This window comes from Scylla paramamosain, chromosome 17 (genome assembly GCF_035594125.1).
Source record: "Scylla paramamosain isolate STU-SP2022 chromosome 17, ASM3559412v1, whole genome shotgun sequence".
In the NCBI taxonomy this organism is placed as follows: domain Eukaryota; kingdom Metazoa; phylum Arthropoda; class Malacostraca; order Decapoda; family Portunidae; genus Scylla; species Scylla paramamosain.
The window spans coordinates 1221763-1237285 of record NC_087167.1 but is presented as its reverse complement, the minus strand read 5'-3'; the positions used below and the strand labels follow the sequence as shown (position 1 = coordinate 1237285).

At 37.5% G+C, this 15523-nt stretch overlaps 1 protein-coding gene and 2 long non-coding RNA genes across 4 annotated transcripts; 2 read left to right on the top strand and 1 right to left on the bottom strand.

Annotated features, from left to right (window-relative positions):
- Positions 1 to 715: 715 nt before the first annotated feature.
- On the bottom strand, positions 716 to 14924 carry LOC135108300 (uncharacterized). 2 transcript variants are annotated; one of them, XR_010272202.1, is made up of 3 exons: positions 14774 to 14924; positions 13776 to 13885; positions 716 to 1369 (listed from the first exon to the last, which is right to left on the bottom strand). It is a non-coding gene; the product is annotated as an uncharacterized LOC135108300 (long non-coding RNA). The 2 variants fall into 2 exon arrangements; XR_010272201.1 differs by lacking the exon at positions 716 to 1369 and adding an exon at positions 9631 to 10411.
- On the top strand, positions 1680 to 4289 carry LOC135108267 (uncharacterized). Its single transcript, XM_064019016.1, has 3 exons — positions 1680 to 1834; positions 2611 to 2797; positions 4014 to 4289. Exons 1-3 carry the CDS (start codon positions 1806 to 1808, stop codon positions 4287 to 4289), a joined length of 492 nt encoding a protein of 163 aa, XP_063875086.1. The 5' UTR covers positions 1680 to 1805.
- Positions 4392 to 9529, top strand: LOC135108301 (uncharacterized). Its single transcript, XR_010272203.1, has 4 exons — positions 4392 to 5553; positions 6044 to 6181; positions 6476 to 6662; positions 7817 to 9529. It is a non-coding gene; the product is annotated as an uncharacterized LOC135108301 (long non-coding RNA).
- Positions 14925 to 15523: the final 599 nt, after the last annotated feature.

Sequence of the window (15523 nt, the reverse complement as noted above, 5' to 3'; positions counted from 1 at the left end):
CTTCTGCTTAGACTTGTGCTTATCTCTAAAGTCTCTAAAGTCCCAGTATGAAATGATGAAAGAGCAAAACAGTAAAATATTTTATTTCTCAATTTGGAGTTAACAGGGCATTTTTTTTTTTTTTTTTATTAAATAAAAAACTATTTTGTCATCGACTTTGTAAGGATATGAGCGCATTAATTTGTGCTTATTAATAAGCAAATATGATCTCATATTTGCTCAAGGGTCGCTGATATTGTGCAGCGCAGCATGATGAGGGAAGATGTGGTTGTGCTGTTGCTGCCTTTCTCCCTACTTGTCGTTGTGGCATTCCAGGGTGAGTAACGAATAATAATAATAATAATAATAATAATAATAATAATAATAATAATAATAATAACAATAACAATAATGTTCAATTTGCTAATTATAGACAAATAGTTACTTTTTTTTTCTTAACCAATACCACTGAAGGGGATGTACTGTGGAAAGCGAAGGCTGCTCTCAGTCACGTTTTAGTAAGAACAGAGGACCATCGATGCATTGTCGTCTTTATTTCTGATGGCAATACGTACCCCATCTCCTTCAAAGAGGTGAGTATGGTGCGACAAATTAGAATAAGGGTTAGGAATATATATATATATATATATATATATATATATATATATATATATATATATATATATATATATATATATATATATATATATATATATATATATATATAAAAGGTGTTCGAGTTTGAGCAACAAAGGATAGCGACCGATGGAACGGCTATTCTTGAGCTTGGGAAAAGCAAAGGTGGCGCCGCTAACTTCACCTCATTTTTGCCCGAGGCGGTGGCTCGGGCCCGTGAGGTAAGTGCCTTTACGCAGCATATATTCTGCTATGAGCGAAACTGCCGACAAAGAAATTAGATTCTCTCTATGCATAACTGTTTTACATTGAAAATAACGAATTTGAAAATTAAAATGAATCTGCAATCACTTAACATGTTAAAAAAAACACCAGTAATTGCAATCATTTCACATAAGATACTCGTTGTAAGAATTTGAGTCCATTAGTTTGTTAGTCGCACAATTTGTTCTAACGAATGCTAACAGTTTTTAAAGTATCACGTTATGTAAATTAGTGCTATTTACACGTGTTTCTGTAATCCTAGCTGCGCTTATCATCCCGGTGCACGACGGTGGTGGTGATAAGCGACGACTCGGCATTCCTCGGTGCCTTCGCTGAGGAATCTGACAACGGCCGCTTGATGGTGTGGGAAACGAAGCTGTTAGTGGTCACCAGGTTGGAAATGGCGCGTCTTCAGAGTCTGATGCAGCATCACTGGACTTTCTCCATGATGAATGCCATGTTCATCAAACTCGAAGAAGCGTCTGGAGATCTGAAGTATATTGAAAGTTCAAAGTTCAAGTACAATGTTACGAGAGAGAGAGAGAGAGAGAGAGAGAGAGAGAGAGAGAGAGAGAATAACGTACCGCTGTTCTCTTTTGTTGTGTATTTAATTCATCTAATATTTATTTTTCACAGTAAAATTATAATAGGAGTAGTAACTGTTTGCACGTACATAGTAAAAGCAGCAGCGATGGTAGCTTTATTATTACAATAAGAATATACAGTTCTGTAATAATAATAATAATAACAATAATAATAATAATAGAGAAAATACATATATAGAAAGTATTTGGTTTGCGGTTTATTGTAACTATGTATATTACAGTTGCCACGTATATGCCTATTTTCCGAGTAGTCAGGACGGGCCTCAGGCGGTGCGGGTGGCTACCTGGAGATCAAGCGGGAAGTTTGTTGTAGCAGAGGAAATGAATGTTTTTCCACAAAAATATGCCAAGTGAGAAGTGACGTATACTACGTTGATTAAGATTTTTTACTTACTCAATGTGCATTCCATGTTGCCATTGTATAGAATGTTCATAAATCCCTTCACTGATTTCAGAATTTACACACAAACCGTGTTAGGTAGAGACAACGTTTTCTCCAGATTCGACCGCAATGACTAAGGTTTTGTTACATCACTCATAAACTTCAAAATGTGCACAGTTTATTGACTGGAGTATAGTCTAACTTGGACTTTTTTTTTTTTCCTCTTTGTTGAGGTCACCACATCAGCAAATGTCTACCTGGACCTGCTGGAACATTCCACTATACCTCAATTTAAAGTTTCAGCCAAGTGTACTATTTCAGCAAGGGTTTGGTTGCTCGTAACTTTCTGAATGCAACTTTTCTCAACCGCTGGACTGGAAAGAATGACGCAACAAAATGCCACCATGTTCACTAGACAATACCCTCTTCATTTTCTCAATGGGTTATACTTAGGATAGTGTATTATATACCAATACCTGATATGTGGATCTGGAATGCAAGGATAGCAGCAGCTGTAGCATCGCTGACTGTTGGAGAATATCCGATTTAAGATAAGAGTTTCGAGTTTCGCTTAGACATACTCAAAGTAACAAATGGAGCACAAGCTTTAGTTAATGAGTGATGTAATAAAACCTTCATAACTTCGGTTAGAAATCTTTGAGACTTTATGGACACCCTGTGTGTGTGTGTGTATATATATGTATATATATTATTTATACGAAATTGTAAGAATATGCTTTACAGTTTCTACGGCATGACGTTTAACCTGTCCTGGCTACCACTAACGCCTTACTGGATGGAAGAAGTGCAGTCAAGACCAGATGGATCCAAGGTTTCCAGCTACAGTGGGAAAATGTACCTCATTATGCAGGTCATAGCTGATGTCCTCAACTTCACTATCAATCCGCTCCCTTTTGAAGGATGGGATAGTGTACGTACGTAAATTTAACGATGACGTGGGTGATGAATATATATATATATATATATATATATATATATATATATATATATATATATATATATATATATATATATATATATATATATATATATATATATATATATATATCCCAGCAGTAAGCTCTGAACACCAGTCGCATTTAACAGCACAAAACACTAAAGACACGAGAGCACAATAACCAACAAACAAAAGAGGAGCCAACCAACCGCTCTCATACACACCAGGATGCTCAGCAAGTACCGAGAAATCGATGCAAGAAGTTATCTCTTCGAATTACAGAGGCACGACAAACACAGGCAGGTTCCTGTAGAAACCAGTGTGCAGGGAAGGGCCTAGTACTGACTCAAGCAATATTAAAAGGGCCCTCTTATATATACCCCCCCACCCCCTGGTTCTCCTTGCCTCTCTCTGCATCGCTGAGTCTTACTCCTGTTTTTACTCAACCTCGACTGACAAGGGAGACAATGCGGAATGCGCTCCTTCCCCGCGCCTCTGAGCAAATTGTGTGGTATCATGTGATGAGGGGGAAGGGGGAGGAAAGGGAAAGGACGAGAAGGGGGAAACCTGTCTCCCGCTACCCCCACCTCACACACACTAGGGTTAACTTTGCATTAATAGTAGTATCGTTTTACAAAAATCACCAAGCACATCAGAGGGCTTGGGTGAGATTTAGCATTCTTTACCAAGGAGGGCAATTGTTCTACTATATCATGTAATGGTTACAGCTGTGGAGGACGTGGGAAAGTGGAAGAAAATTTGACAGGAATGAAGTGGTGTGGCAGGAATTATCGCGCCTCAGGCATCATTTGTGTTCCTCTCCATTTCTTCGCTGTTTCCTTTCTTCTCTTTCTCTGTCCCTCTACTTCTCTCTATTGCGCTACTCATAACAATATATATATATATATATATATATATATATATATATATATATATATATATATATATATATATATATATATATATATATATATATATATATATATATATATATAATTACCTCCCCAGTTTGAATTACCGATTATTACATGTTGAATGGTGTTAAAACTTATTCTTGGATACCATGCCATTTTTTTCTAATGATGTGATCTGCGCAATGTTGGTATTTTATCTTTTTATTTTTTTTATTTATTTTTTATTTTATTTATTTATTTATTTTTATTTTTATTTTTTCTTTTGCCTCCTTTAGGTACTTGCACGTGTGAAAACTCGCGAGGCTTTCCTATGGCCCACCAATATGCCCATAATGCCACACCTACTGCAAGATTATGACTACAGTTTATTTCTCGAACTCTCTACACTGGCCTTCAGCATGGCCAAGCCCACTCTCAAGCCCAACTGGCAGAGCCTCTACTATCCCCTACAACTGGAGGTTTGGGGCTCTATTGCTGCTTCGATCTGCTTTGTTTTCGTAGTGCTAATTTTGGTAAGGCATTCACGTTTGTGCGTGTTTTTTGTTACGTAACTGGCCGACTAAATGTCTACTAATTATAAGCCGATTGTTTTTGTTTTTTTTTATTGTGGATGTTAAATATACTGTATATTTATATACAATCATGGAGGTATGAAGGGTGGAGGTGCCGCGGACGTGAGGCCCTTGAAGTACGAGTAGTTAGTGGACGATGAAGCCGCCGCTCTCCCTCGTCCGCCATGTTATTGAGAGGGGTATCAGGCGCGGCGTCACTGGGGTCTTGGGACCTGGGTCAGTGGGGTCAGTGTCTTGGGCACAAAGAACAACGCAAAATATCTGGGTAATAGGATCAGTCTTACGTACAAAACGAACAACACCAGACGCACTGTTCTGGGTCAGTAGCGTCAGTATTCTTTATTTTAAATTACATCTTTTTTTCTGCACTTAATTTTTTGGTTCATCCTTTTTCGTTCACTATAATGACTTTTTAGATGATTTCAAATATTTTTACTTTTGTTCTTAAGATTAATATTTTAACCTGTACTTATTGTTTTTAAAATATTGTAGCGGCCCCATATAACCGCGATATTGCGGCGCCATAAAACTACATCAATTAACCGATCATGCCCCTTCACATATGAAATGCCTAAAAATCTGCAATGCTAACTATTAACATAATAAAAAATCCTGTTTTATATTATACGTATATTAGCTATGAATAATTGTTCAGTGCCGACTCGTAGCACACATCGGCGATCCGCTACATTGCCTATGATTTTGTTCACGATTACTTACAATCATTGTTTATGATTTTGTTCACGATTACTTACAATCATTGTTTATGATTTTGTTCACGATTAGTCACGATCATGAATTTCTGATATATTGTAGTAACTTTATTTTCGTCATTAACAGCGAGGTTGATGTTTAACATCAACCTCAATGGTTCTTGCTGCAGGATATAGATTAGATACACTATACATAGATATAGATTTTGTGCATCTAAAATGAACTAAAAGATAACAATAACGATAAATTCTGTAGAACTTTGTAATACAGCTATTCAACCGTAACAGATGAAAAACCGGGAGTCTGGAACGTGGTGGGTGGTGAAACAGGTGATCGCGACGCTGCTTGACGAGGCCATCTCTGAAGGACTGCCACGATGGAGCTCGACAAGAATAGTGTTGACGACATGGCTGATTTCCTCCTTCATCCTTGGAACGGTTTATCGTAGCAATCTCACCGCCTGCCTCACAGTGCCCAAGTACCCGCCACGCGCAGAGACTTTCGCCGATCTCGTGGATGCGGGGACCGAGTAAGACTCTTTCGTTTAGATGTCAATGTCTCTGCATATATTCATTCGTTATCAGATATAAACACGATCTCTTCCAAGTGACATTTATTCTGCCAAATGGTTTAAATTACTTATGTACCGAGAAGGGCATGTTGTTAAACAGCAGGAAATGCAGGGACTTTCGTATTCTCTCAACATCCGCAAGTAGCTACATGAGCCAATATACCAAATATTGATGACAATGATTCAGAATAACAGTAACTACTGTAAAGATAATACAATCACTAATGGACGGTGAAAAAAAAAATGCACACACACACACACACACACACATACGTAATGGGTTGCAGAAAAAAAGATAACAAAAAGGTGCCCAACCACCTTTCAAAATTAAGGAGTTAACTTAGAAACTTCATAAGAAAAATTTAAATTGATACTGTGTCATGGGTCACTTACTCTTGAGTCTTGATTTGACGGAAGGAAATTTTTTTTATATCCATAACTTTTACAGAATCACAGTAGTGGAGACCATCAACGTTTTCAAAAGCAGCTTCGAACAATCAGACTCTGAAATCTTGAAAACCGCCATTACGAGAATGGTCTATGTGCCCTCGTACATGGAGGGACTGACGAGCGCCCTCACGTCTAAGTAAGTTTATTAGTTTTGCTTTCCTTTGGTATATAAAGTCTGATGATCAATTTACATGTGTTTTGATTTTCAAACCTCAGTTTCTTTTTTTTGTTTTTTATCAATTACTGTCTATAAGATCGACCGTGAAGTAAGTAAAAAAAAATTAGCTGATTTACGTTATATATATATATATATATATATATATATATATATATATATATATATATATATATATATATATATATATATATATATATATATATATATATATATATATACACTCTCTCTCTCTCTCTCCACATGAAATAAAAGGAGTGCACATCTGTATGAGCGGCTCTTCTTGGAAGTAAAGATCGCCGAGTATTACACGAACACGGATGGCTCATCACCTCTGTACGTAACGCAGAACAGCCTCCTTGCTGATTATTCAGCGTTTCTCATGATTCGTGATGCTCCTTTTAAACCTAACATCGACCGCTGCATCATGGCTTTTCACGGGGTATGTACTGCTAATCACTGATTACCCAGACTTCATTTATTTCGTACAGCCACTCCACGAATTTTATGAAAATCAGCTTCACAGACGAATCAGCAGGCATGAAACAGCTGCCACGTTCATTTTTTAGATTATAAACTAAATGAATCTTTTTAATGTTCGATTCAAGTCTCCAGTTACATACTCAGATGTTGCGATGTTGTCATAGAATTATATTAAAAGAACTATAAATTTATTACACTCATTCATTTCTTTACAATACATTTCAAGCTTAGAGACGAATTTTTTTTTACGGGTGCTAAAAAAAAAAAAATGTATATAGTGAAATGAGTGATAAGGAACACCGAAATAAACATTTTATTTGGAATATGTTCATAAATGCCTCCTTGCGGTGCTACAGAGGAGACAGTTTCCACGTGATTTTCATAATTCTTTTACCATAACCTATTTGTATGCATGTTAAGCGGTGGTGGTCGTATCTGTGAGCAGTTTCTGTAAATTGAAATGTCACGTTGCTTTGTTTTCGAGCTTTTACAGTTTAGAGATTTTTGTGCATGTTCTATTCAATTTAAAGTTTTCTTATGTGCTTACAAAGATACTGCCGTTAATGAATAATTACTGTACACTACTTTTAAATTACCATACTGACATGTCAAAAGCTATTAATCTAATAAATTAATTACTTTGAAACCCACCATGCAATATTTCGTTGCCTATTACTAATGGTTCACTTATTGTTGCTGACATAGGACATTTTTTGTTCAGCAAAGAATTATGACTGATGACTAATAACAGATAATCTTCTTTACAATTCGCTGTTCCAGACTTTTTGCATTTTACTGACATTAGCAAAGTTCTGTACATTAAATTATCATGTTTATATGTAAGCGGATTATTCATGGAAAAGTTAGGGTGAAGATTTAGGGAAATTACGTTGAAACTGCCTTCCCTATAACACTGCAAAGAAGCATTAATGGACCTCTGTGGAGTATAAAATGTTTATTTCGGTATTCCCTATCAATCATTTAATTTTGTACACGTGTTTTTTGAACACCCTATAAAACTTGAAATACATCATGTATAGTTAAAAAAAAAAAAAAAACTATATATAAAGTGCATTTTTAAATTACATTTTAATTAGACCAATAAATATACAGGGTGGACTGATGCAGAAATGGACTAAAGACGTAATGGATGAGATACGCCGTGACAGTCGCCAACGGATGAAACATACGGAAAGTGAAGAAATAAACACCAACAATAACAAGATCAAGCCGCTCACTTTGGTACACATGCAAGGACCTCTTCTGCTGTACCTTATAACCATAACCGCCTCTCTTGCGGTCTTCTTCAGTGAAATATTCATAGGGACATTATTTCGTCACCCCATGTAAAGTTTGGGTTGGCTCTTTGCCTCACATTGCTGTTTCAACAATGTTCCTTTCGCTGTAACACACTCCCCCACGTCTTTCAATAACAGACTGCACCGCTACGTTAGTTCAATGAATAGCATCAATATAACCGACTTTCATTTCAACAAGAATTATTGATAATTTTGTTGAGAGAGAGAGAGAGAGAGAGAGAGAGAGAGAGAGAGAGAGAGAATTTCGTGGATTTATGAGTTTTTTGCTTTTGTTTCGTCTTTCATTTATTTCCACAGCCTACCTAACAAGTATAACTAAAATCATTCGCATTGTACACAAAAGGAAAGTTTTTTTTTTATATATGTAGAAAGGACACTGGCCAAGAGCAACAAAAATCCAATAAAAAAAAATGCCCACTGAAATGCCAGTCCCATAAAAGGGTCAAAGCAGTGGTCAAAAATTGATGAACAAGTGTCTTGAAACCTCCCTCTTGAAGGAATTCAAGTCATAGGAAGGTGGAAATACAGAAGCAGGCAGGGAGTTTCAGAGAGAGTGTGTGTGTGTGTGTGTGTGTGTGTGTGTGTGTGTGTGTGTGCAGTTGTGATGATTGTAGGAAGTGAACAAGGCGACTGAGGAGTGATTGAATGTATGGGTGTGATTCTATTGTGTGGCTCGCCGCGGAGACATATTGGCTTACGATGCCAAGTATGAAAAAAAAAAACAAAGCACATGTAATCATGCAACGTTGTGACCGGTATGGCATCACCCTTAATCCAGGTCGCGAGGAAATTTGTGGACTTCTCTGGAAACATCATCACTCCTCGGGGTTATACAGCAGACTCTCTTAGATGGCAATGGGAAATATCACGAATGGTCGAGTTTTCAGTGTTCGCCGGTTGGTTTAATTCAAAAGATGGTCAACATTGTCTTACGCTAGAGAGTAGTCGTCTCAGAACACGATATTATGATTTATGTATTTATAACACACATCAACACACATTTCACGTCGACGACTTATTCCTCGTAGCCTCCGACGGGAAACAGTCACGCCTCCATAATGTCACCAGGGAATGGAGTGCACAAAGTCAAGCAAGACATTGAACATTCAAATTAGATTTAAAAGGCAAGAGTAGTAGGTGTAAATTACATTGTCTGTGTCTCTGATTTGCTTAGCCTTAGATGTTAGTGACTTAGGCATTCTATACATAGGATTATTAGTTTGGTAACGTTTTGAATAGATACATTGGGTAAAAAAAAAAGTGCACATATCCTTGGCGTCCCATTGAAATGCCTTTATCGACCCAACTTTGGGTCGCGACACAGGAGTTAAGAACCACTGCGTACTAAGGTGGCTACTGACAAATAGTAAAAAAAAAAAAAAAAAAGGGAGCTGATAAACGTTATACACACGCAACAATGCAAGCTACTAAATCAAATCCGGGAAATATCAAAGTTCACTGTGTGTCGATGTGTACAGCTTGTGGCAGATGGTATACGGTGTTTCATTAAAAAAGTAAAATAAGTAAATAAAATAAAATAACAAATAATAATAATAATAATAATAATAATAATAATAATAATAATAATAATAAAAATAATAACAGCAAGAATGGTTAAAATTTATAACAACTCGAATCAGAAAGGTGAGATCATTCATTACATTCAGCACGCATGAGTGCTACCGGCTACACAGTATTCTTCCTGCACTGAAATACCGTGACGGCAGTAGCCTCCATCATTCTCTCTCCGCGGCCAGCAAGGTCTGGGTCGTTGGTTACAAGTTGGACCACACAAACAAACACACACACACACACACACACACACACACACACACACACACACAATATCCCTACCTACGCAATATTTCGTACTTTGGCACTACATTATCATAATTTTGTACATGTAATGAAAATATCATATCAGTAATTCTCTCTCTCTCTCTCTCTCTCTCTCTCTCTCTCTCTCTCTCTCTCTCTCTCTCTCTCTCTCTCTCTCTCTCTCTCTCTCTCTCTCTCTCTCTCTCTCTCTCTCTCTCTCTCTCTCTCTCTCTAACACTCTCTCTCCATACTTGAACTATGCATCATTAAGGGTGACCAAGAGGATCAGTTAATGCACAAAAATACATTAATCTATCATTCGCATCAATCTCCATACTTGAACTATACATCATTATGGGTGACCAAGCATCAGTTAATGCTCAAAAATACATTAATTTATCATTCGCATCAACCTATCTCCAAATTTATAAACATTCGACACAGATATAACCACCAGTGTATTATCGACGTCTTCCACCTTTTCCGCGACTAAAACATGTGGAAGAAAGTTCAGTTGCTGCTTCTGCTGATGTCTGTCTGCTTGCTTCGTGCAGTGCCTGCCACGAGATCCCTGCGTGAGCATTTTATTAGTTATGAAAATTGTGTGCGCTTCACTGAAACATATGATTTAGAATGTGTATACAGTAAATCTATATATACATACATAGGTTTTACTTCTGGAAACGTCAGTGATTTCTGGAATACGAATAAAGTGCTTCGTCTTGTGATGGGGAGAGCGTCCATCCCTCAGTGTTTGCTCATCGTCATTAGAGATGGCTACCTTCCACACTCCTACTTCCCTCAGGTAAGAACATTTCACACAAGTACTTTTCTTGGATATTTCACATTAAGAAAGTCAGTTTTGTAGCTGTATCTTGACACAAACTGCTTGCATTGCGGAAGGACAAAATCGAGTATAAGTACGACTGCTACATGTTATAAGGGAACATTTACTTGACATCATACACTGAGGTGCAAGTAAGAAGAGACTTACTGGTCCACCGGACTGACCTCGAAAACGTGTTTGCTGGGTGATCACATTTCCCGAAAAAAATAATCTACTGAGCAAGATGCGGATACTACTACCATGATAAGTTACGGCCACATTGAGCTTTAATTAATTGGTCAATTCAATGCGCATCAATACTTGTACCATTCATAAAAATACTGATTAAATAAAAGTAGACATTCTGAGCAGCGGTTCCAAGCTTGTTTCGATTAGTTACTCAACATGAAGTGTGTTATCTCTACTTGTATCGTATTCCCGATACCTCGACTTTTTTTTCTTTACAAATGTTACCTTCTAAAACACCCAATTACAAACCTCTCCCTCTCTCTCTCTCTCTCTCTCTCTCTCTCTCTCTCTCTCTCTCTCTCTCTCTCTCTCTCTCTCTCTCTCTCTCTCTCTCTCTCTCTCTCTCTCTCTCATTAAAATGCTTCCTTAAAGAATTAATGAAATTCAATCTTGACCACAAACGGTGGAAAGAGTTTTTCCTTCTGGTTCAGGACAATGGACTTTCCAAACTGATTAATTCATTCATTCATTGAAAAGTTCAAGGCGCCGCAACATCGAGGTCAAATGGTTCTGCTGAAAAAAATGTTCAAAAGTAATGAAAATTATTTGTTAAAATATTGATACCAACAAAAATATGGTAGGGTAAAAAAAAAAAAAAGAAAAATGCGAACATATAAAAGGAAACAGGATGAATCAGCGAAAAGTGAAGTGCTACAAATCAAGAAGGCTGGAATTTGAAATTTGAATGTACTAATTTCAAGTGAGAGGATAGCCCACTGACCCAGAACAGCAAGTCTGGTGTTGTTCGTTTCGTACCCAAGGCACTGATCCCAATAGTTCAGATATCCCAATATGAAGACCCCAGATATCCCAATATGAAGACCCCAGGTTCGTTTGTCTTCTTCACTTACCTCCGAGTGCTCTCGGTGCAAGATTAAATTTTTGTCTAGTACTATTTTACTAATAAAATTACACTAATTCATAATATTAAAAATATATAATATATAATTTATCCAGAAGACCAGCCTTCTCCACAAACACGAGGGTCTCATATCTCGGGGAAAGAGCCCTTTCTTCAAGTATCAAGATGCTGAAAGTCCGATCTTCACTATGACAACATAAGAACTATAGGTCACGCAGGTTCACCAAAATGGAACACTCTATCCGTGTCGCAATGTAAGGGGAACTAAGCAGTCATCGCAATATGATTGTGTTTCCCGGGACATGAAGTAACCATGTGTGTGACGCGTGTGACCCGTCCAGAGACGAGCCAGTGGAGTCTGAACTTTCCAGACTTTTTTTTTTTTTTACCTTGCTGGATACCGCCCTTAATTATGTCTTCTCTACCTCTCAACTCCCGTGCCGCTTGGTCGATCTTCCTCGATATTCCATAGCAGTTGTACACTTCATTTAATCACTACTATCACCTACGGCGCCTTTCCCTGTGGCAAATCTGACCGGTGACAACCCCTCCCATTTTGCTCCGCTTCCCCTGTTCTCAACCCAAATAACGTTTTTCCATCCTAGATCCTATTCCTTAATTATCATTATCATCCTTATATCATTGATCATTTTACATCACGTGCAGGTCTTGGGATCGAAAGATGAGGGATCTGGAATACTGGCAACGGCAATCTTCGAAGTGAGGAGCAATTCCGATAGAAGTGTCAACTTCACTGTGTCACCCATGTTGATGAAGATCGTGCACCAAGCTCGTCGAGTGAGTATCTTTTAGTAAGCTTTGGATACTGCACCAAGCTCGTCGAGTGAGTATCTTTTAGTAAGCTTTGGATACAAGTATTATTCATGAACATATATTAGCAGTAGCACAAGAAGCTTTATACATCATCACAAAAACCTCAGTCATTACTTAAAATGCCGGTACATAATGTGAAGAAAGTATTTCATACTAATCAATTCTGTAAATAATAGTCAGTTCATAAGATGGTAATTGATCAGTTCTTTCTTGACCTTTATGTAGCAGAGTTATTACTGCACTGCACCGTGACTCAAGAACCGACTTGAAAATTAATGACATTCCGCCAAGAAGCTACATATTTCACCAACTTGCAACCCCAATTTAAGATCTTTGTTGGGTTTACATTGTAATAACTGCCATTTCTCTAGCTGAAAAGACAATTTCTTGTTTACTGAACTGTTTAGCTTCTCCGGCCGCGCTTATAGTTTGTCTTTCCCTTGTTATTTTTTTGCTGTTACCCTTTGCTAAAGTTCACTGAATTAGGTATTCTTACTAATCTACTAATGAATATTAACCTTCACGGACAACCAAGTGTCAAATGTACTATTCATGAACATTTTTTTTTTTTTTCTGTCGGTATAACTTTGGAGCACTGTCAATGGAGCACTGTCAAGCTGAGATTCACTGCATTAACACTTTTTTTTCAGTTTGAAATATTCCATTCGATAAAATTTATTTTTCTTGAAAAAAATAATACATTCTTCACTGAAACTATTTTGTTTTGTATCCTCAGGTGTTGTGGTTACATGCTAAAGCTACTTTCTTAAAAAAAAAAACAATAATAGATGAATAAAGAAATTAGACATAATATTAAATAACAGAGTATCTGTCAGAAGTTATTCAGTATTTTTCAGCTTCCAATACTCGATTTAAATTTTCTCCCAAGCTACTTACATAATTTTCTCTCTCTCTCTCTCTCTCTCTCTCTCTCTCTCTCTCTCTCTCTCTCTCTCTCTCTCTCTCTCTCTCTCTCTCTCTCTCATTTCCTATTATCCTTAGTACGCTCTCTCTCTCTCTCTCTCTCTCTCTCTCTCTCTCTCTCTCTCTCTCTCTCTCTCTCTCTCTCTCTCTCTCTCTCATTTCCTATTATCCTTAGTACGCTAAACCTCATTAATTCATAAGTATACTTTGCCTTATGTAAGTACTGTGCCATTACACTACCAGAAGCTCGTCCCCAGCTGCGGGTGTCCTCTTGGTGCGTGACAGTGGTGGTGCTGAGTGATGATCCCGCTTTCTTAGCTACCTTCGCGGAGGCGTCTGACATCGGCCGCCTGATGGTGTGGGATACGAAGTTGTTAGTCGTGACTAAGATAGACAAGACGCTCATACGGGATCTACTATTGAATTACTGGACCTTTTCCATGATGAGCACAATGTTCCTTACACCGCAGGGAAACCCAGTCTATAGGTAATAGTAAAGCAATAGTAAGGTAATAGTTCCTTTCGTGAACTACAGTTGCAAATTGTCAGTGCGAGATGAGCTGCACATTCTTTTTTTTTTTTATATTATTACCAGTAAAGCGCCTCGGAAGGTGATTGACGAGCGAAGCTGTCAGTAATGCTCCAGTGGAAGAGGTATTTCAGTTATATATATAGAGAGAGAGAGAGAGAGAGAGAGAGAGAGAGAGAGAGAGAGAGAGAGAGAGAGAGAGAGAGAGAGAGAGAGAGAGAGAGAGGCAATTTCAGTTCAATTTCAATTTCAGTTCAAAACTTTGCATGAGTACAAAACTACACAAACAAATACATGAAGGTAAAATTCATGAAACAGCATAATTTGACAGAGAAAAATATCGTACAATTTAAAAATATCGTACAATTTATATACACACACACACACATACACAAGCACGGGTAGAAGTTGGTTGACTACGGGTGTGTTATATCCTTTCTTGTAGCACAAGGTAGTGAAACGAGTATGAAATACAGCTTACAATCATTATCAAACTAAATATCCACTACCTGAAACGGACATAGCGCGTGGACTTATCTAGGACACAGTGATCCCGCTTAGGGTTCAAGTATGCACAGTTAACATAACATATACAAGCTAATGAGCAATGAAGGAAACCAAGGGTGACGAAACATATACTAGTTAATAAGCAACAAGGTGAATGTAACACGTACCAAATAATAAGCAATAAAGGAAAACAAATACATACCAAAAATACAGCACAATATAAGTAGCTCAGGCGTGCACGTAATGAAGAGTGTGAGTGTACGTGTACGAGTGTTCGTGTTCGTCACGTCTTCTTCCAACTCGCGACGATGTAACCGAATTCAGGCAGCACGAGGGAAGGTGGTTCCAACTACGAGAAGTGAATGAAACTTATGAGATGCGGAGGTGGAAGTCAGTCGTCATCTCGGTTAGCTCGATCGAGACGCGAGTTGAGACGGGTTTCCAAAGCTTCGTCTTTATGATACCGTCAAGGTGTGGTCGAGACGGTATTCGAAGCCGATGGTTAATATATATATATATATATATATATATATATATATATATATATATATATATATATATATATATATATATATATATATATATATATATATATATATATATATATATATATATATATATATATATATATATATATATATATATATATATATATATATATCCTTCACACCCTACTCCTTCACTTATATTCTCTAATGTATTTCGGAAGATTAATTTTCATCTCTCTCTCTCTCTCTCTCTCTCTCTCTCTCTCTCTCTCTCTCTCTCTCTCTCTCTCTCTCTCTCTCTCTCTTTACTGGTCAGGTGGGAAGGATATGTGAACTTTCCTTATAGTCCGTCTGGAATCCAAGTGAAGAAGGTTAAGAGTTGGAGACAAGGTAATACTCTCCATTTGTCTAAGGATCAGAATGTCATCCCTCAAAAGTATAACAAGTGAGTCATCTGCACTTGG

Coding starts and splice junctions, on each gene's coding strand:
- LOC135108267 (XM_064019016.1), top strand. CDS start 1,806: ATGAATGTTTTTCCACAAAAATATGCCAA. Junction 1,835..2,610: donor TTTCCACAAAAATATGCCAA/GTGAGAAGTGAC, acceptor TATGCTTTACAG/TTTCTACGGCATGACGTTTA. Junction 2,798..4,013: donor CTTTTGAAGGATGGGATAGT/GTACGTACGTAA, acceptor TGCCTCCTTTAG/GTACTTGCACGTGTGAAAAC.